Source organism: Tachyglossus aculeatus (genome assembly GCF_015852505.1).
Source record: "Tachyglossus aculeatus isolate mTacAcu1 chromosome 12 unlocalized genomic scaffold, mTacAcu1.pri SUPER_6_unloc_1, whole genome shotgun sequence".
In the NCBI taxonomy this organism is placed as follows: domain Eukaryota; kingdom Metazoa; phylum Chordata; class Mammalia; order Monotremata; family Tachyglossidae; genus Tachyglossus; species Tachyglossus aculeatus.
In genome coordinates, this window is record NW_024044828.1 from 1,340,785 (window position 1) to 1,360,636 (window position 19,852).

Sequence of the window (19,852 nt, forward strand, 5' to 3'; positions counted from 1 at the left end):
AGGCTGCTACACATGTGACCCACGGCTCCCGGGGAAAGAAGCCCATCCGTAAGCGGGCTCCCGCCAGTCCGATCAGCTCGGCTTTAGCTCTTCGTTCATGAAGAAATCACACTCCTGGAGTCGGTCGGGAAACAAACGTTCATAGATTCAAATCTCAGGAGGGCCTGCCGGATCCCTGCACTCTGACTGGGCTGAGTTCTGCCCACGCCCAGGGAAGTCGGCGGGGCCCGGGTCTCCTGGGAGAAAGCCATGAGGAGAAGCCTTCCCCCGCGAGAGGAAACACACACCCAGGGCCCGTATCCTTGCGAAGGATCGACCGGAAGAGTTGAGCTGAGGGGGTGAGGAGCCCCAAACCACACTGTACTGCCTGTTCTCGGAAACCTGCCCATAAAATTAATGTTCCACTCAGAGACGAGACGATAAGACGGACGTGCTCGCCCGAGGACGGTACAAAAACCGAGGCGGTGCAGTGAGCGGATCATGTCCGAGGAAGAGATTACAAGGAAAAAGTCAGCGCAGAGACGAGGCAGCCCACACCGGCCGCTGAGGGAGGGCAGACCAAGAGGGCAGGGAGAACCCCAGGAAGCAGGCGTTCATCACCGTGGCCCGCTCCGTCCTTTTGGAAACACCAGCTCTTCTGACACTGTTCTCTCCTGACTCTCCTTTCACGTCTGTGGCCACTCCTCAGCCCCTTTCTCTGGTTTCTTCCTCTGCCGCCTGCTCCCTAACTTGGGGATGTTCTTCAAGAGTCCATTCTCCACCTACTCCACCCGACTCCCGTGGGGACCTCATCCTCTCCCATGGCTTCAACTACCATCTCAATGTGGATGACTCCCAAATCTACACGGCTGGCCTTGACCTCTGTCCTTCTCTTCCATCTTGCATCTTTCTCGCCCTCCAGGACATCTCTACATGACTGACTCACCAACACCTCAAGTTGAACGGTTAAAGCTGAAGTCCACATCTCCCCTCCCAAATCCTTTCCTCCCCGTAACTTTCCCATCCGAGTCAATACCATCACCACCTTACTCCCCATCTCTCAAGCCCATAACCTTAGAATTATCCTTTATTCCTTTCCCTCTCCAAACTTCCATTTGGGTCTGTCACCAAACCCTGCCAGTTCTTCCTTCGCAACATTTCCGGAATCTGCCCCTTCCTCTCCATCCAATTGGCCACCATGGTAGTCCTGGCTCTTGTCAAATAATAATAAAATAATAATAATAATAGCATTTGTCGAACACCTACTATGTGCCAAGCACTGTTCTAAGCACTGGGGTAGATACAAGGTCATCAGGTTGTCTCACGTGAGGCTCACAGTCTTTATCCCCATTTTCCAGATGAGGTAATTGAGGCACAGAGAAGTGAAGTGACTTGCCCAAAGTCACACAGTTGACAATTGGCGGAGCAGGGATTTGAACCCATGACCTCTGACTCCCAAGCCCGTGCTCTATCCACTGAGCGCTGGGGAGGTTACAAGGTGATCAGGTTGTCCCACGTAGGGCTCACAGTCTTCATCTCCATTTTCCAGATGAGGGAACTGAGGCCCGGAGAAGTGAAGTGACTTGCCCAAAGTCACACAGCTGACAAGTGGTGGAGCTGGGATTTGAACCCATGATCTCTGACTCCAAAGCCCGGGCTCTTTCCACTGAGCCACGCTGCTTCTCTACCTTTGTACGTGACTGACCCAATCTCTACCAATTTTCAAAGCCCTTGCAAAATCACCTCTCCAGGGGGTCTTGTCTCACTAACCTCTCACATCCTTCCCCTAGTTGCCACTTAAATCCTTCTGTCCAGGTGTTTAGTACAGCTCTTCACACCGTAAGTGCTCAAATCAATCAATCAATCAATCAATCGTACTTATTGAGCGCTTACTGTGTGCAGAGCACTGTACTAAGCGCTTGGGAAGTACAGGTTGGCAACATATAGAGACGGTCCCTACCCAACAGTGGGCTCACAGTCTAGAAGTGGCCATATGGCCAGATCAGTGGCCATAAATGCCACTGATGGATAAATACCATTGAATCTGGGCCCCTAGGTACTTAAGTAATAATAACTGTGGTAATCGTTTAGCACTTACTATATGCCTGGCACTGTACTAAGCGCTGGGGTAGAAGCAAGATAATCAAGTTGGACACAGTCCTCATAACTCCTATAGCACTTGAGAAGCAACTGGTCTAGCGGAAAGAACAGGGGCCTGGGAACCGTATTACCTGGATTCTAATCCAGGCTCCACCGCTCCCTGGGCAAGTCACTTCACTTCTCTCTGCCTCAGTTTCCTCATCTGTAAAATGGGGATTAAATCCTACTTCCTCCTACGTAGACTGTGAGCCTTTTGTATTTCCCCAGGGCTTAGTACAGTGCTCAGCACATAGTAAGCACTTAACAAGTACCAAAAAAAAGCACTTAAGTATATCTTATATAGTCTATTACTTTAACAAGTACCAAAAAAAAGCACCTAAGTATATCTTATATAGTCTATTACTTTCTCCTACCCGTATTTTATCTAAGAATCTGTCTTCCCCACTAGATCGGGGATGAATCTTAATCCTACTGTTGTCTTCCAAGTGCTTTACATACAATGGGTCCTCAATAAATGCGATTGATTGATTGACTGACTGACAGAAGGGAACTTCAACCTCCCAGGAGAGAGACAGAAAACAGAAAAACCCCTGAATCTCCAGGATCCTCCCGGAGGTGAAACTCCCAGGGAAAGAAATACAAAGCAGAATCAGGGGCTGGTGTCTTCTAACATCCTCTCCCGACCGGGAGCATCTCGGAACAGTTTCCAGGGCAACATGTTTCGGCGGGAGAAGTCAAATCTCCTATGAATTCCAAGCTGCAGTAGGTGAGGCTGGGATAAGCAGAAGGAAGGAGATGACCAAGGAGAGGCCCTTGGGAATGTTCTTACTTCCCAGCCAGCACTTAGGGATTGCTACAGGGGTGCTGGGAATAGGTTTGAAGGAGGAAGAGGGCAGGCACCGTCCCATGATTCCAGTCCGGAGAGAGGAGCCAGCTTAGGGATCTGACCCACACTCCAGTGGAGTCAGATGTGCATGTCTGAGATTCAGCAAAGCCACATGGATGTCATGTGAAAAAAAACTAGAAGGAGCTTTGAAGTCGCTCGCCCGTTCTACGACCCTGGGCGAATCACTAAACTTTCAGTGCCTCAGTTTCCTCAGCTGGCAAACTGCGACTCAGACCTATTCTCCCTCCTACTTAGACGGTGAGGCCCATGTGGGACAGGGACTATGTTTGACCTACTTAACTTGGTTCTACCCCAGAACTTAGAGCAGTGCTTGACATATAGTAGACGCTTAACAAATACCATGATCATAATATCATAATAATGCCCAACTCCCTTTGGCCTATAAGGGAGGTTCTGACAAAGAAATCAATGAGCCTGTCCTCCCTAGTTTCCCAGCAGTCGCTTCGGTTTCAGAAGCATCAGCCGCTCGTCTCCCTGGCTTCTCGGAACGGTTCTCTGCCCGAGAGCTTTCCCCCATCCTGGCCCGGGTGAGCCCCCTCCACCCCCTGAATTTTGTCACCAGGGCTCTTCTCTGACTCAGCCTTTCCCCCAACCACCTTGCCCCCTAAACTGCTGCAGTCTGAGTGGCAGGACGGGACACCCCTTTCTGGGACGCAGACCCCAGTGGTCGATAGCGCAAGCCCCCGGGACCTCTCTCGACAAACTCTCTGGCCCTGGGGGCCAGGACGCCCGGCTTCTGCTAGGGTAAAATTCCTCATGACCCCTCCCGGCTTGGCTGGGTGGGAAGCATGTTGCAGCCACTTCGATGCCTCCCCTGCCGCCTGAATACCCCCTCCCTACCCAGCTTTCCTGGAAAAGCCAGAAATAAGCACCTCTATAGGTGGTCTTTGGGTGGAAACCTGAGTGAGAGAAGGACGCGGAGGGGATGTGTCTCCTTGAGTTACAGGAGAGGAACGTGGAGGAGAGGAGCCCCCTGCAACAGGGGGCTGTGTCTTCTAACATCCTCTCCCAACCAGGAGTGTCTCAGAACACTTCCCAGGGCAACACGTTTCGGCAGGAGAAGTCAAGTCTCATATGAATTCCAAGCTGCAGTAGGTGCGGCTGGAATAAATTCTGAATATACAGCAAAGAATATGTTACCATGGGGCATATTTAACATTTATTTCCCCCCCCCCCCCCGGTATACAAAGGATTTGATTTCAAATAGTCATCACTGTGAATATGTTCCAAGGAGCAGTTAGGACTGCTGAATTCAGTAGCAGTAGCAGCAGCATTTCTCAGAGGCCTGGGAAGTGAGTAGCAGTAGCAACAGTGTTTCTCCGAGGCCTGGGAAGTGATCAGGGGCAGAGCTTCCCATCTCCGGGGTGTTTGCTCACCCTGCTGTTCCTTCCCAGCTCTGAGTTCAGTGCTTTGCTTGGTAAATACTATTACTGCTACACTCCCTTGTAGCGAGGATATCGGCTCTCCCACCGGACCGCGCTCCGTAGCTCAGAGTCCCTCTCCGTATCAATCGCCCTCCGAAGTGAAACTCCGGGTGATGCTGTCTGCGGTGTCAGAGGACGGATCGGAGGGCTGGAGAGTGACGCCCAGAGGGACCCAGAGAGGTTTCCTAGGGGGTCCCACCTCTCCCATCCCCAGCATCTCTGAAATCAGAACCCCGTACAACCGAGCCCTCAAAGCCGTTCTTTGTGGATTCGTTGCAGAGGTATTTCCTTCAGGTTGCCAAAGCTGGGAGCCCAGCAAAAGACAGACGGAGTCTACTCCATCCTTCGCCAAAAGCCTCTGAGTGGCCCGAGTTTGGTGTGCAGAGTCACTGGCCGGGAGAAAGCCATCATGAGAGTAGGGGCGAACCAAGCAGTCTCCCCATGGTAGCCCCCGTCAGCTCTGCCAGACTCATCTCCCTCGGGAGAAGGAGGTCGCCTGGGAAGAATGGATAGAGTACAGGGCTGGGACTCAGGGGACCTAGGTTCACACTCGCCTGCCGTATGACTTAACTTCTGTGGGCCTCAGTTTCCTCACCTGTAAAATGAGATCAGATGCCAGTTCTCTTTCGCCAAAGACTGTGAGCCCCTTGTGGGACCGGGCCGCCGATCTGGTTGATTGGAATCTAACCCAACACTTGGCATATACTAAGCGCTTAACCAATACCACAATAACTGCCATTATTATCATTACTAAAGGCAACAGCACCAGACCTCCAGAGCGATACAGGATAACAACCCTGGCCCTAGTCCAAAGGGACAGAACTGGACAGGCTAAGGAAGCAGAAGGAGAGCCTGGGAAGGGGATCGGGAGCCAGTCCTGACACTGGGGAGGCCAACCTGGAATGCTGGCATGGGCCCTCTCTGTCTCGGGAGAAGGGTGGTTTCGGAACGGAACCAGGGAATTTTCCAAATGTTCACTGGGGTCACGAAGGGAGAGTCCCCCTCTACTCTCCTCATGGCCCCCAAGGCCTGCCCAGTCCACCACTGAAATGCAACTGGGATATTGTCTGGAGGAAGGTCACCTTTAGGACAGCGGGCCCGGAGTTCCAGCATGCTCAGCAGCAAAGCAGCAGCATTGCTCAGAAATCGGATGCCTCTGCGTTTCCATCCGGAGGGGCTCATGAGGTCCCTCTGTCCACCTCGGCCGGACACAGGGAGTCGGGGAAAGGGTCTGGGAAGATGAGGTGGGCCAGTTTTTAAAATATCCAGTGACCCCCGGGTGCAAAGTATTGTCCCGGGAGCGTCCCAAGGAGCGAGGTCCCCTCCCCGGCCGAGACCGACTCGGTGTTTCCTCCCTTCCCGGAACCGCTAACGTCCTCGTTTCCCAGGCCCCGGCAGCGGCGGGCTCGTTTCCCTTGTAAAAAATTGACTCTGGGGTGACCCCACCGAATCCAGGGTCTGTGCTTTTTGGAGCGTTTTTCAAAAGGACTTGTTTGCTTGCCCCCAGAGAAGCAGCCCCCAAGCCCCCGGGAGGACGGAGGGGCCGGTGCCGAGGCAGAGAGCAATCTCAGCTTCTTAATCCGCCCTCTTTTGATCTCAAAAGGTGGTAACATTCAGTTCGGAGTTCAGTCATCTGTAAATTGCATCACATTATCTCTGAGTGATTTAAGAAGCAACTTCTGTTGTTTATTTTCAGGGGTTTAACCAGGGAAAGGCACAGGCGAGCGGGCCAGGTGTTCCAAATCCAGCCCGCCACTGGGAACGGCCGCCCGGGGAAGATGATCGAACCCTTGGGAAATCAATACATCGTGGCCCGGCCCGTGTACACGGAGAGTACCTTCAGCGCGGACCACAGGAAGGTGGACCGACGCCACACTACTGTCCTGGACCACCTGAGGCTGTGCTGTCGGTGAGAGGGTTTGGGGGGCGTCCTGGGGGTGTGCGGGTACCTCCAGAGCTCTCTCTGTGCTCTCTGTGATCTCTCTTCGGCCCGGCCTCTGCCCCAGAACCCCTTTTTCTCAGAATCCGGCTGGAGGCGGGCAGAGCCACTGAAACCGAGGGACTCCTCCCGCTCTGGCTCCGATGCCCATCCCGCCCAGGTGCCAGGGTTCAGGAGAACCTGGAGAGGTTCCACCCGCTCTCAACCTCCTCCCTTTGGAAGCCCCACCTCCAGCCAAGAAAGGAGCATTTTTCATGCCCGCCTTTCAGCCGGGGCAGGGGCCGGGGGCGGAGCGCGTAATCTTGGGCATATTGTAATCTTTGTTAGCGTGCTCGTCCTTCGTTTCTTCCTGCTCCGATTCGGTTTAGCTATTGAAGGCTCAGCTTGAGATAAGATACTCGGGGACAGACAGTGGCTCTTGGCGTATTTTCAGCTGCTCCTCCAAAAAGGTCAAGGCCATCTGCCTCTCGCTGCTCCCCATCGCCTCCTGGTTACCTGCCTACCGTCTCAAAGAGTGGCTTCTCAGCGACATAGTGTCCGGGATCAGCACTGGGCTCGTGGCCGTCCTGCAAGGTAACTCTTCTGGTCTGCCCCTCGGGAGCCCCCCGCCCCTCCCAGCCCGCCCTCCTCCCACCCCGCCTTCTCGGCTTCCTCTCGGAGAGGCTGATGTCCCCCGTGGCCTGTCCTTGCAGGCCTGGCTTTCTCCCTCCTGGTCAACATCCCCCCGGAGTATGGCTTGTACGCGGCCTTTTTCCCGATCATCGCCTACTTCTTCTTCGGCACGTCCCGACACATATCCGTGGGTGAGTCGTCCCCGGAGGCCCGAGACCAGTCTTGACCCTCGCTTTGGCAGCGTGGAGGGTGTGGAACTCCCTCTTGTCTTCCCGGTATCCCCCTCCCGCAGGACCCCTCTTCCTCCACAGTGGGAGGGAGGGAAGGGGGTGGATGGCTTTGCCTCCTGACTGCTCTAGCGGCATTTCCTGTCCCAGTGGAACTTGTGCCCAGAGTGGCTTGGTGTCACGCAAGTGGAGCCTCAGAGTCACAGAGCCAGACATGGCCCAGACGGACACCCTCCCGCCCCCCGTATTCCAGAGAATTGGGGCCCTATTGGCCGTTGGAATATCCTCCGTCCCCCATCTCACTAGGCCCGTTCCCAGTTCTGAGCATGATGGTGGGCTCGGTGGTGTCCAGACTGGTCCCTGACCCAGAAACCATCCTGGGGACGGCGGCGGCAATGGACAACACGACATCGCTTGACTCACAGAAGGTGATGGTGGCCTCCACGGTCACGGTGCTGGCCGGCATCATTCAGGTCAGTGCTCCTGGGGGGCCCTGAGGTTTTGGGGTGTGGAGTCCTGGAAGGCGGGAACGGGATCCTGTGGGCCGGTCCCTGGGTCCCCGAGGCTGGTGACCAAGGCCAGGGCCAGGGCTGCCCTGATTTGGCCACAGCCTTCTCCTTTCTGGCCCATCTGGCCAGACAGTCCCTGTCCCAACTACAAGAAGTGGCAGGGAAGGAGGGAGGAAAAGAGAGAGGGAAGGAGCCCCAGACGGAGCCCCATTTCTCCTTTCCTCCTCCCCATCCCCTCCACCCTACCTCCTTCCCCTCCCCACAGCACCTGTATATGTATATCTGTGCAGATTTATTATTCTATTTATTTTACTTGTACATATGTACTATTTATTTTGTTAATGATGTGCATCTAGCTTTAATTCTATTTGTTCCGACGATTTTGACACCCGTCTACGTGTTTGGTTTTGCCGTCTGTCTCTCCCCTCTAGACTGTGAGCCCATTGTCGGGCATATGTTGCCAACTTGTACTTTCCAAGCGCTTAGTCCAGTGCTCTGCCCAGAGTAAGCGCTCAATAAATACTGCTGAATGAAAGGCAGAGCCGGACCAATCCTGCGGGAAGGACTTCTCCCTTGGGCCTGCTGGAGGGAAGGAGAAAGCAATGACAACAATCTTCCTGGGCCCCTACCACATAGAGGAAATTTCTGGCCCTGAGGTAGCAGAAGCGGCCATGGAAGGAGGGGTCAGCGTGGGGGGACGCGGAGGGCCACGGAGTCTGGCAGGGAGCAGGAGGATGAGGCTAAAAGATGACCAGGAGAAATTCATTCATTCATTCATATAATCGTATTTATTGAGCACTTACTGTGTGCAGAGCACTGTACTAAGCACTTGGGAAGTACAAGTTGGACATGAAGCAGCAGGTTAAAGGCCAGGGGTGAAGGATTGGTTGTCAAGAGGCACACCAAGGGTTGAGCAGGAGAGAGCAGGGCCAGGGCAACTTGGGCGGAGCTGAGGCCCTGGACATTTGGCAGGAGAGGGGTGGAAGGACCAGAGAAGGTCAAGTGAACTTTGCTCTTAGTGTCCTCAACTTCTTCTGCACCGGAGGCCAGCAGTGAGGGGGATTTGCGGCGGGGGAAGTTGGGAGGGGCTGGGAAAGGACCACTGCCCTGGCACCTTCAAGGGCTAGGACTTTGATGCCCAGGCTGGCATCCAGATGCCAGTGGCTTAGATGTTGCCAACTTTACTTCCCAAGCGCTTAGTACAGTGCTCTGCACACAGTAAGTGCTCAATAAATACAATTGAATGAATGAATGAATGGTGAGGAGCTGGGGCTGGGGATGGGAAGGAAGAAGAAAGTGAGCCAATTAATGACTCTGCTCCTTCCCATCAATTCTTTCAGTCCAGATTCTGGCAGCGGGGAGGAGGGCTGGTCCAACTTCCTGCAGAAATTTTCCCCCTTGGCCTGGTGGAAAGAGCAGGAGTTTGGGAGTCAGTGGTCCTGGCTTCTAACCCTGCCTCTGCCACTTAGCTGCTGTGTGACCTTGGGCAAATCATTTCACTTCTCTGCGCCTCAGTCCTCTCATCTGCAAAATGGGGATTTCATTTATTCATTCATTCAATCAGTTGTACTCCTCGAGCGCTTACTGTGTGCAGAGCACTGTACTAAGCGCTTGGGAAGTACAAGTCGGCAACATATAGAGATGGTCCCTACCCAACAACGGGCTCACGGTCTAGAGGGGGGAGACAGACGACAAAACGAAACATGTAGACGGGTGTCAAAATCATCAGAACAAATAGAATTAAGGCTATATGCACATCATTAACAAAATAAATGGTAAATTTGTACAAGTAAAATAGAGTAATAAACCTGTACAAATATATATACAGGTGCTGCGGGGAGGGGAAGGAGGTAGGGCAGGGGGGATGGGGAGGAGGAGAGGATAAAGGGGGGTCAGTCTGAGAAGGCCTCCTGGAGGAGGTGAGCTCTCAGCGGGGCTTTGAAGGGAGGAAGAGGCCGATGTGTGGAGGGAGGGCATTCCGGGACAGAGGAAGGACAAGGGCTGGGGGTCGATGGGATTTAATACCTGTTTTCCCTCCTATTTAGACTATGAGCCCCAAGTGGGACCGGATTATCTTCTAACTCCCCCACCACTTAGTGCAAGCACTGTACTAAGCATTTAACAGATACCGCAACTCTCTGCCCAAGCCCAGGAGAGCCAGGGAAGAGACGTTGGGGTGGAGGGAGCCAGAGCAGGGAGCCAGCGGGGGTGAGCGTACCGACCGATGACGGAACTGCCTTTGGCAGGCCTTCCATTCATTCATTCATTCATTCAATCGTATTTATTGAGCGCTTACAGTGTGCACAGCACTGTACTAAGCGCTTGGGAAGTACAAGTTGGCAACATATAGAGACGGTCCCTACCCAACGGTGGGCTCAGAGGCAGGTGGGCTGGGCCCGGCTGGGCGATCAGCGGGCAGAGCGGGCGGGAAGCCCAACCGGCTCCCAGAAGGTCAATCGTTCCTAAGAGCGTGGGGGTGGATGGGTGGGGATGGGGGCTACTGAGGAATGATAAGACACAGCCATAAAGGAACTATTGCGGAGGCTAGCTGTTCGCCCTCCTTCTTAGACTGAGAGCTCCAAGGGGGTGCAAACCTGATAATCTTGCATCCACCCCAGTGCTTAGTACAGTGCTCAACTCCTACTAAGAGTTTAACCGACATCCCGTTGGTTGTTCTAGCTGGCCCTGGGAGCCCTGCAGGTGGGTTTCATCGTCATCTACCTGTCTCAGTCCCTGATCAGCGGCTTCACGACGGCGGCAGCCATCCACGTGGTGGTGTCCCAGCTGAAGTTCATACTTCAGCTGAAGGTGCCCGCCCACGCCGACCCGTTCTCGATTTTCAAAGTAAGCGTCCGCGGTGGCACCGGGGGAGGCCATAGCCCCAGTCCCTTGTCTTCCCTGGTCCTGTACAAGTCGGAGGTCCCGAAATGCTGAGAAGCAGCGTGGCCCGGTGGAAAGAGCCCAAGCCTGGGAGTCGAGTGGTTTCTAATCCTGCCACTTGTCTCCTGTGTTTCCTTGGGCAATTCACTTGACTTAATTGGGCCTCAGTTCCCTCGACTGCATAATGGGGATTCAACACCTGCTCTCCTTCCTCTTTAGCCTGTGATTGTCCTGTGAGACCCGATTATCTCATGTCTACCCCAGTGCTTAGGATAGTAGTGCATAATGGGGATTCAATACCTGCTCTCCTACCTCTTTAACCTGTGAGTGTCCTGTGAGACCCGATTATCTCATGTCTACCCCAGTGCTTAGGACAGTGGTGCATAATTTTGGGGATTCAATACCTGCTCTCCTTCCTCTTTAGCCTGTGAGTGCCCTGTGAGACCCGATCATCTCATGTCTACCCCAGTGCTTAGGATAGTAGTGCATAATGGGGATTCAATACCTGCTCTCCTTCCTCTTTAGCCTGTGAGTGTGCTGTGAGACCCGATCATCTCATGTCTACCCCAGTGCTTAGGACAGTAGTGCATAATGGGGATTCAATACCTGCTCTCCTTCCTCTTTAGCCTGTGAATGTCCTGTGAGACCCGATTATCTCATGTCTACCCCAGTGCTTAGGACAGTAGCTCATAATGGGGATTCAATACCTGCTCTCCTTCCTCTTTAGCCTGTGAATGTCCTGTGAGACCCGATTATCTCATGTCTACCCCAGTGCTTAGGACAGTGGTGCATAATGGAGATTCAATACCTGCTCTCCTTCCTCTTTAGTCCGTGAGTGTCCTGTGAGACCTGATTATCTCATGTCTACCCCAGTGCTTAGGACAGTAGTGCATAATTTGGGGGATTCAATACCTGCTCTCCTTCCTCTTTAGCACGTGAGTGTCCTGTGAGACCCGATTATCTCATGTCTACCCCAGTGCTTAGGACAGTAGTGCATAATTTTGGGGATTCAATACCTGCTCTCCTTCCTCTTTAGCCTGTGAGTGTCCTGTGAGACCCGATCATCTAATGTCTACCCCAGTGCTTAGGACAGTAGCTCATAATGGGGATTCAATACCTGCTCTCCTTCCTCTTTAGCCTGTGAGTGTCCTGTGAGACCCGATTATCTCATGTCTACCCCAGTGCTTAGGACAGGGGTGCATAATGGAGATTCAATACCTGCTCTCCTTCCTCTTTAGTCCGTGAGTGTCCTGTGAAACCCGATTATCTCATGTCTACCCCAGTGTTTAGGACAGTAGTGCATAATTTTGGGGATTCAATACCTGCTCTCCTTCCTCTTTAGCACGTGAGTGTGCTGTGAGACCTGATTATCTACCCCAGTGCTTAGGACAGTGGTGCATAACGGGGATTCAATACCTGCTCTCCTTCCTCTTTAGTCCGTGAGTGTTCTTTGAGACCCGATTATCCCATGTCTACCCCAGTGCTTAGGACAGTAGTGCTTGGCACACAGTAAACACTTAATTATTATCTTTCCTATTAGTTCTCTGAGAATCAGCATGGCTCAGTAGAAAGAGCCCGGGCTTTGGAGTCAGAGGTCACGGGTTCAAATCCTGGCTCCGCCAATTGTCAGCTGTGTGACTTTGGGCAGGTCACTTCACTTCTCTGGGCCTCAGTTACCTCATCTGTAAAATGGGGATTAAGACTGTGAGCCCCACATGGGACAACCTGATCACCTTGTAACCTCCCCAGCGCTTAGAACAGTGCTTTGCTCGTAGTAAGTGCTTAATGAATGCCGTTATTATTATTATTATTATTATTATTGTTATTATTATTATTATTCTCTAAGCCACAGGGACTCCAGACTAAGGGGACCAGAGGGGACAAGAGGGGAGCAGGGAGGTTACAGGGCCAGGGATGACAGACACATCATCATCAAGCAGAAGCAGCATGGCTCAGTGGAAAGGGCCCAGGCTTGGGAGTCAGAGGTCATGGGTTCAAATCCCAGCTCCGCCAAATGTCAGCTGTGTGACCTTGGGCAAGTCACTTAACTTCTCTGGGCCTCAGTGACCTCATATGTAAAATGGGGATGAAGACTGTGAGCCCCACGTGGGACAACCTGATCACCTTGTATCCCCCCAGCGCTTAGAACAGTGCTTTGCACGTAGTAAGCGATTAATAAATGCCATCACTATTATCATTATTATCAAAGCTGCCCCTTTCGACTGAGAGCCAGCCCGTCTCTTGGAAATGTTCTCATCGGCCCCTGAGCCGGAGAGGAATTCTCAGTGCTCTCTTGAAACGATTGGAGCGCCCGGCTAATAAAGTAAAACGCTGTTCCTCCTACACTGCCGTGGTCTTTCCAGACTCCGCATTCAGCTCTTCCCGGAGGAACTGGAAGTTGGTCGAATACCGGTCTGGACCCAGAGAGCACAGGCCCACACCAACTGAGCCATACTCACCCGTTGTCCTTCCAGCCCTGACCTTTCCAAGCTCCAAGAGGTTCCTCCAAATCCAGTCGCCACTCTTGGGGAATTCCCCTTCCCTGAGAGACCTTCCGGGCCTCTCCCGGGGGAAATGATGCCAGGCGACACCTCGGCCCCCCGGGTTCCATTCCCACCCTGAGCGGAAGAGAGGAAAAGGACAGATCCTGGCAATGATGCACTCCGAGTGGCAAGGGACTGGGACAAATCTATCTTGGATCTATCCCAGTGCAGAGCACAGAGTGAGAACTTCATAAATATCATACCCATTATCATCATCATTCTTTTGTGGCTGGCTAAACGTCGTCCGGGGGCCGGGGGGCGGTGGCGGGGTTGGAGGAAGGGTGTTTTACAGATACAAACCTGGACCGCGTGTTGTTGTTGTTGTCTTTGAACACGGTAGGTTCTGAAATTGATCGCTTGTTTTTGTTGTTGTCTTTGAACACGGTAGGTTCTGAAATCGATATTTACCCAGATAGAGAAGACTAACGTGGCCGATCTTGTGACTTCGGTGATTATCCTGGTGATTGTGTTCTTGGTCAAGGAAGTCAACCAACGGTTCAAAGCCAAGCTGCCCGTGCCCATTCCCATTGAGCTCATCATGGTAAGAGGGGGCATCTGCTCCAGGAGGAGCTATAGTCTAGCAGCACGGCTTAGTGGTTAGAGCATGGACCTCCCGTCCTCCTGTCTCTCCCCACTCCCTGCTGCCCGGATTATCTTTCTACAGAAACGTTCCGGCCAAGTCGCCTCCCCATCCTCAAAAATCTCCAGTGGTTGCCTATCGACCTCCGTATCTAGCGAAAACTCCTCACTCTCGGCTTCAAAGCTCTCCATCACCTCACCCCTTCTTACCTCACCTCCTTTCTCTCCTTCTCCAGCCCAGCCCGCACCCTCCGCTCCTCTGCCGCTAATCTCCTCACCGTTAGGCCTCGTTCTCGCCTGTCCCGCCGTCGACCCCCGGCCCACGTCCTCCCCCTGGCCCGGAATTCCCTCCCTCCGCACATCCACCAAACTATCTCTCTTCCTCCCTTCCAAGCCCTACTGAAGGCTCACCTCCTCCACGAGGCCTTCCCAAACTGAGCCCCCCTTTTTCTCTGCTCCTCCTCCCCTTCCCATCGCCTCGACTCGCTCCCTCTACCCTACCCCCCTCAACCCCCACATGTACTTGTGCATATATGTACATATTTATAATTCTATTTATTTATATTAATGATGTGTATTTATCTCTAATTCTATTAATTTATACTGATGCTACTGATGCCTGTTTACTTGTCTCGATGCCTGTCTCCCCCCTTCTAGACTGTGAGCCCACTGTCGGGTAGGGACCGTCTCTACATGTTGCCAACTTGTACTTCCCAAGCGCTTAGTACAGTGCTCTGCACACAGTAAGCGCTCTATAAATACGATTGAATGAATGAATCGTACTTTCCAAGCACTTAGTACAGTGCTCTGCACACGGTAAGCGCTCAATAAATACGACTGAATGAAAGAATGAACGAATGGGAGTCAGAAGGTCGTGGGTTCTAATCCCGGTTCTGCCACTCATCTGCTGTGTGATCTTGAACAAGTCACTTAACTTCTCTGTGCCTCAGTTACCTCATCTGTAAAATGGGGATTGACACTGTGAGTCCCGCATGGGACAGGGACTGTGTCTGACCCGATTTGCTTGGGCCCCCACCAGCGCTTAATACAGTGCCTGACACATAGTAAGCGCTTAACAAATGTCATAATTATTATTAATAGTAGTAACAGCAGTAAGAGCTGTGGCAGTAGTAGAAGCAGAAATAGTAGTAAGTGCTTAGTACAGCACTCTGCACACAGTAAGCGCTCAATAAATATGATTGAATGAATGAATAATAATAGCAGAAGTAATTGAAACAGCAGCATGGCTCAGCAGAAAGAGCCTGGGCTTTGGAGTCAGAGGTCATGGGTTCAAATCCCAGCTCCACCACTTGTCAGCTGTGTGACCTTGGACGAGTCACTTCACTTCTCTGGGCCTCAGTTCCCTCATCTGGAAAATGGGGATGAAGACTATTCACCTTGTATTTCCCCCCCCCCCCAGCACTTAGAACAGTGCTTCTCACGTAGTAAGCGCTTAACAAATGCCATAATTATTATTATTATTATTATTATTAAGTGCTTACTGTGCTTAATGATGCTTAATGCTTAAGCGCTTAACTCCCAAGTGTTTCCTTAATACAGTGCCCCGCATAGAGTAAGAGTTTAATAAATACCTGGAAGGACAGGAGCACTGTACAAAGCCCTGGGAAAGAAAAAAACAGGTGGAAATTAGGCATGATCTAACTAGAATTAGATAGAGCTTGGAAGGTGGGATCCTCTAAGGACTGGGAAAATCCACTGCTGTATACCCAAATTGCTCATTTCTCCACTTGCGAATAGCTCTCCGGAAGGTTTGTGTGGTGGCAATGAAGTTAGTTCTCCTTTCTTTCTCTTTCCAAATGCAGTTTTAGGTTTCTAAAGGGAGACTCTTTATCCTAAAGGGATCCCTCTCTTCAATCAGAGGGGTCTCTGCAGGGGTGAGAGTGTCTCTGGCCAAGGCTGGGGTTTCTGTTCCGACTGTTCGGAGAAGCAGCATGGCCTAGTGGAGAGAGCACGGGCCTGGGAATCAGAAGGACCTGGGTTCTAATCCCCGCTCTGTCAGCTGCTTGCTGTGTGACCTCGGGCAAGTCACTTATCTTCTCTGTGTCTCCGTTTCCTTGACTTGCTCCTACTTAGACCGCGGGCCCCATGAGGGACAGGGACTGTGTCTGATCTACTTAAATTGTACCTGTATCCCCGCATTTAGAACAGCAATTGACAAATACCATAAAATTTAAAAATGGTGAATTCCATTGGGGTTCACTGTGGGGCCCGGGCCCCATTTAAAAGTACTTCGTGAGCCCTGACGGAGTCCTATGGCTCCCGCAGGGTCCAGCAGACACACTGTGCCTTCACCAGGAAGCCTTCCCTGACTAATCAATCAATCAATCAGTCGTATTTATTGAATGCTTACTGTGTGCAGAGCACTGTACTAAGCGCTTGGGAAGTACAAGTTGGCAACATATAGAGACAGTCCCTACCCAACAGTGGGCTCACAGTCTAAAACTGTGCTCTGCACATAGTAAGCGCTTAACAAATGCCATCATCATTATTATTATTATTATTAAAAGTCTAATCTCATCTCTCCACTCTATTTTCCCTCCCTCCTGATTCACCTCTGCACTTGAGTCCTTCCTCCATAATCACATAGGTACTCTCACCCCCATCAAGTACATACACATACCTTATAAGTAGGTACCTTGCCCTATCTGTAATGCATTTTAATATCTTCCTCCCCGATTGGACTGTAAATTCCTTCCATCAGTCAGTGGTATTTATTGAGCACTAACTACGTGCAGAGCACTACACTATTGGGAGAGTACAAAGGAATCAGCAGACATGTTCCCTGTCCATTATGAGCTTACAGTCTAGAGGGGGAGAGGGCAGGGGAAGTAATCTCCCAAGGGTTTTCTTAATACAGTGCTCTGCATAGAGTTTAATAAATACCTGGAAGGACAGATAAATGGATGGTTGGATGGATGGCAGGCGCTATCCTTCCCCTGTCTTCTGGCCTTCGTCAGCACTATTCCTCCAGCCCCCATTCCTCTCACCCAGAGATGAGCTGAGGATCAATTCCAGCCTCCTTCTCCACCTCCAAGGCCCCTGCCCTCCCCAAGTGAGAGGTGGAACTCTTCAACATGGGAGACAGGGGTGGTGTAATGTGACCTGTGGAAGAAGCCCTTGATTGGGAATAAGAGGACCTGAGTTCTGATTCTGACACTTACCTGGTGCATGAACTCAGGCAAGTCACTCCATTTCTCCGGGCCTCCATTTCCTCCTCCGTACATGTTCTCCTCCCTGCTTCGACTGTAAACTCCCTGTGGATCAAGGACTATGTCTGACCTAGTTATCTTGCCCCAGCACTTAATACAGCGCTTGGAACAAGTACCAATGGGAAGAATTAAGGTGCAGAATTTTTCCTGCAGATTTCAGCTGGTCGTTTCCTCCCTAAACTCCCCTTTCGGCCGAGCCCAGAGACGAAGCCCAGCTCCGGCGCGGTCCGCCTGCTAACCTCCTACTTAACTAGTGAGGTCCAGGAAAACCCGTTGGTAGCCCTCACTTTTCAGAGGGAAGGACGGGTATCGCGGGGAAGGAGCGGACTACGTGCCATTCAGGCTGGCCACTCATCTGCTGTGGGATCTTAGGGAAGTCACTTCACTTCTCTGTGCCTTAGTTACCTCACGGGGATTAAGACTGTAAGGCCTATGTGGGATAGGGACTGTGTCCTGCCCAATTACCTTGTATCTACTCTAGCACTTAGTACGGTGCCTGGCACATGGTAAGTGCTTAACAAATACAAGTATTATTATTATTATGATGATTATTAATCTGGGCATTGGCTCCCTACAGACAGTCATAGCGGCGGGAGTGTCCTACGGCTTTAACTTCCAGGACCGGTTCAACGTGGCGGTGGTGGGGAAGATGCCGACTGGGTGAGCGTCTCTTGACCTTTCCCCTTTCCCCGGACGGGTACAGGTTGGGCAGAATCGCCGTCCACCCCAATGGACCCATCCACTTCCAGGGCCTCTTGGCTGCTGGGAATTCCCTTCGGTGGGAAGCGGGCGACGGCAGGCCGGGACAGGAACGTCTCAGAGAACCCGGGCCTTCCCGCCTGCAGATTTCTGCTGGCACCCCAAGGGTGGGACTCAGACATGGGGCGTTTGAGAAATCCTGAGAAAAAAGCGTTCGACATTGGGAAGGCTTAGCTGACAGGCCTGGCCCTGGGGACTCCAGGCCTATTCTACCCCTCATCAATTGGCCCCTGGGTGCAGACGCTGGATAGACCATTGCAAACAAGCGGTTGAGAAAGGAGCCATCAATCAGTTGGAATTTACGAGCGCTCACTCTGTGCAGAACACTATGTCGAGGGTTTGGGATAGGTGGTAGGCACAATCCCCGCCCTCAGGGAATCACCCAAGGCAGCTTTCCCAGAAGAATAGATTCCACCCCATGGTTAGGAAATGATTGAAGTGTGGGGTTTGGGTCAAGCCCCTGAAGCCATGGTGGGAAGAAAGGAGCCCTTGAGCAAAAAACAGGCCCTTCCGTGACCTCCGCTCACATCGACTGCGGGGCCCCGGGAGCGAGCTGAGTTTGGAGGATTCAGCGAGTGATCCGCCCCAGCTAATCAAAACCCTTCACCTCACTGAGAAAGAATGAAGGCAGGGCTCCCACCTCACCCGTCCCCTATCAGCCTACGTAGCAGGGTTTGCACAGTCTCCACAGTCTCTGCAAGCCGATTTGACTCACTTTACCTGCTAAGAGCTCCTCCCGAGTTCCCCAGGGGGTTCTCCTGCTTCGATGTAGGCATCCAAAGGATTAATAGTGGGCTCTTATGACCCTGAGATTAGGGCAGCCCAAGTTTGCAGCCTGCACAAAGCCTGTGCTCAATAAATACCATGGATGGATGGAAGGATGGATGGATGGATGGATGGATGGATGGATGGATGGATGGATGGATAGATAAAGTACAGAAGGTAGGCCGATTAAATGAACATGATGCTTGGACTCAATCTGTCCAGAAACCTACCAAGTTCCACTTCTAGTTTAAGCCACAGCTGAGTTTGTTAGGGCTTAGCTGTAAACAATGTTGCTTCAGAATTTCCAGCCACGTCCCTTCTTCCCAGGTCTTCCAGGGCAGGGGAAAGTGCTGCCATTTTCCAAAGGAAGTGGCATTTTCTGAAGATCAGGGAGAACTAGTTGGGGATCTACCCCATCAGGAACAATGATCCTGAGCGTAGGTGGGTAAGACCTTGGAGTTTTTGCGAATTTGGGGGCGTGATTATCATCATAACCACGTCACAGTAGCACCCCAAATTCTCATGGGACAGTAACCTGACCTGAGAGAACAAGACTTCGCCCCGAGTGAATTCATCCTTCAGGGACCATCCTCTTGGGACCGTTGGTCATATCCAGCTGGTCTTCAGGGGAGAGTCCAAGGCCACCCTGTTTCCCAAAATGGATTTAAGGGAAGGGAGGGGAGAGCAGGCTCAGGAAGGACGGTTTGGCCTTCTTTTCCTCAAAGACACCTGCGGTCAATCGGTAATTTGGCGGCGGGGAGGGGGCCAGCCTGCGGATGGTGTCCTGCTCCCCATAATGTCCAGAGGGGCCCAGGAGAGAAAACGCGGGAGAGCATGGAATATGTTCACCAGGGTTGGCTCCATTTTACCAAAGTTCCTACCCATCCTGGGGCTCAGTTGTGCAGCCCTGCCATGGCTGCCCCCCAAAGTGAAGGACAAATCCCATGGGCTGGTGAAATGGGCCCCATGGGTCGGGGGGCCCACTGACACTCCCTCTGTGCTGCAGATTCCAAGCCCCAACGGCGCCTGACGTGAACATCTTCCAAGAAACCATAGGAGACGCTTTCTCCATCGCGATAGTTGGCTTTGCAGTGGCCTTCTCGGTGGCCAGCGTGTATTCCCTCAAGTACGACTATCCCATTGACGGCAACCAGGTGAGCCCCGCGGCGCGGGCCGGCTCCAACCCGGGGCTTAGGAATTGCTTGTTGCGGGCCCCGGGCCGGGCTCCCTGCTGAGCGGGGGCCGTTCTCCCCTGCAGGAACTCATCGCCTTTGGGTTGAGCAACATCTTCGGGGGGTCGTTCAAGGGCTTCGCCGCCAGCACTTCGCTCTCCCGCTCGGGTGTGCAGGAGAGCACAGGAGGCAAAACACAGGTACGGAGATCTCCACCGCCCGGGCTA

At 52.4% G+C, this 19,852-nt stretch overlaps 1 protein-coding gene across 1 annotated transcript in view; it reads left to right on the forward strand.

The window, feature by feature from the left end:
- Positions 1 to 3,394: 3,394 nt before the first annotated feature.
- Positions 3,395 to 19,852, forward strand: part of SLC26A3 (solute carrier family 26 member 3) — a 33,534-nt gene continuing 17,076 nt past the window's right edge. Inside the window, exons 1-12 of the mRNA XM_038740899.1 lie at positions 3,395 to 3,513; positions 3,644 to 3,730; positions 6,107 to 6,319; positions 6,510 to 6,662; positions 6,783 to 6,922; positions 7,042 to 7,152; positions 7,495 to 7,661; positions 10,377 to 10,541; positions 13,509 to 13,661; positions 17,507 to 17,589; positions 19,460 to 19,607; positions 19,712 to 19,825. Coding sequence (XP_038596827.1) covers positions 3,395 to 3,513; positions 3,644 to 3,730; positions 6,107 to 6,319; positions 6,510 to 6,662; positions 6,783 to 6,922; positions 7,042 to 7,152; positions 7,495 to 7,661; positions 10,377 to 10,541; positions 13,509 to 13,661; positions 17,507 to 17,589; positions 19,460 to 19,607; positions 19,712 to 19,825 — 1,653 coding nt within the window. The remainder of the gene's footprint in view (positions 3,514 to 3,643; positions 3,731 to 6,106; positions 6,320 to 6,509; positions 6,663 to 6,782; positions 6,923 to 7,041; positions 7,153 to 7,494; positions 7,662 to 10,376; positions 10,542 to 13,508; positions 13,662 to 17,506; positions 17,590 to 19,459; positions 19,608 to 19,711; positions 19,826 to 19,852) is intronic.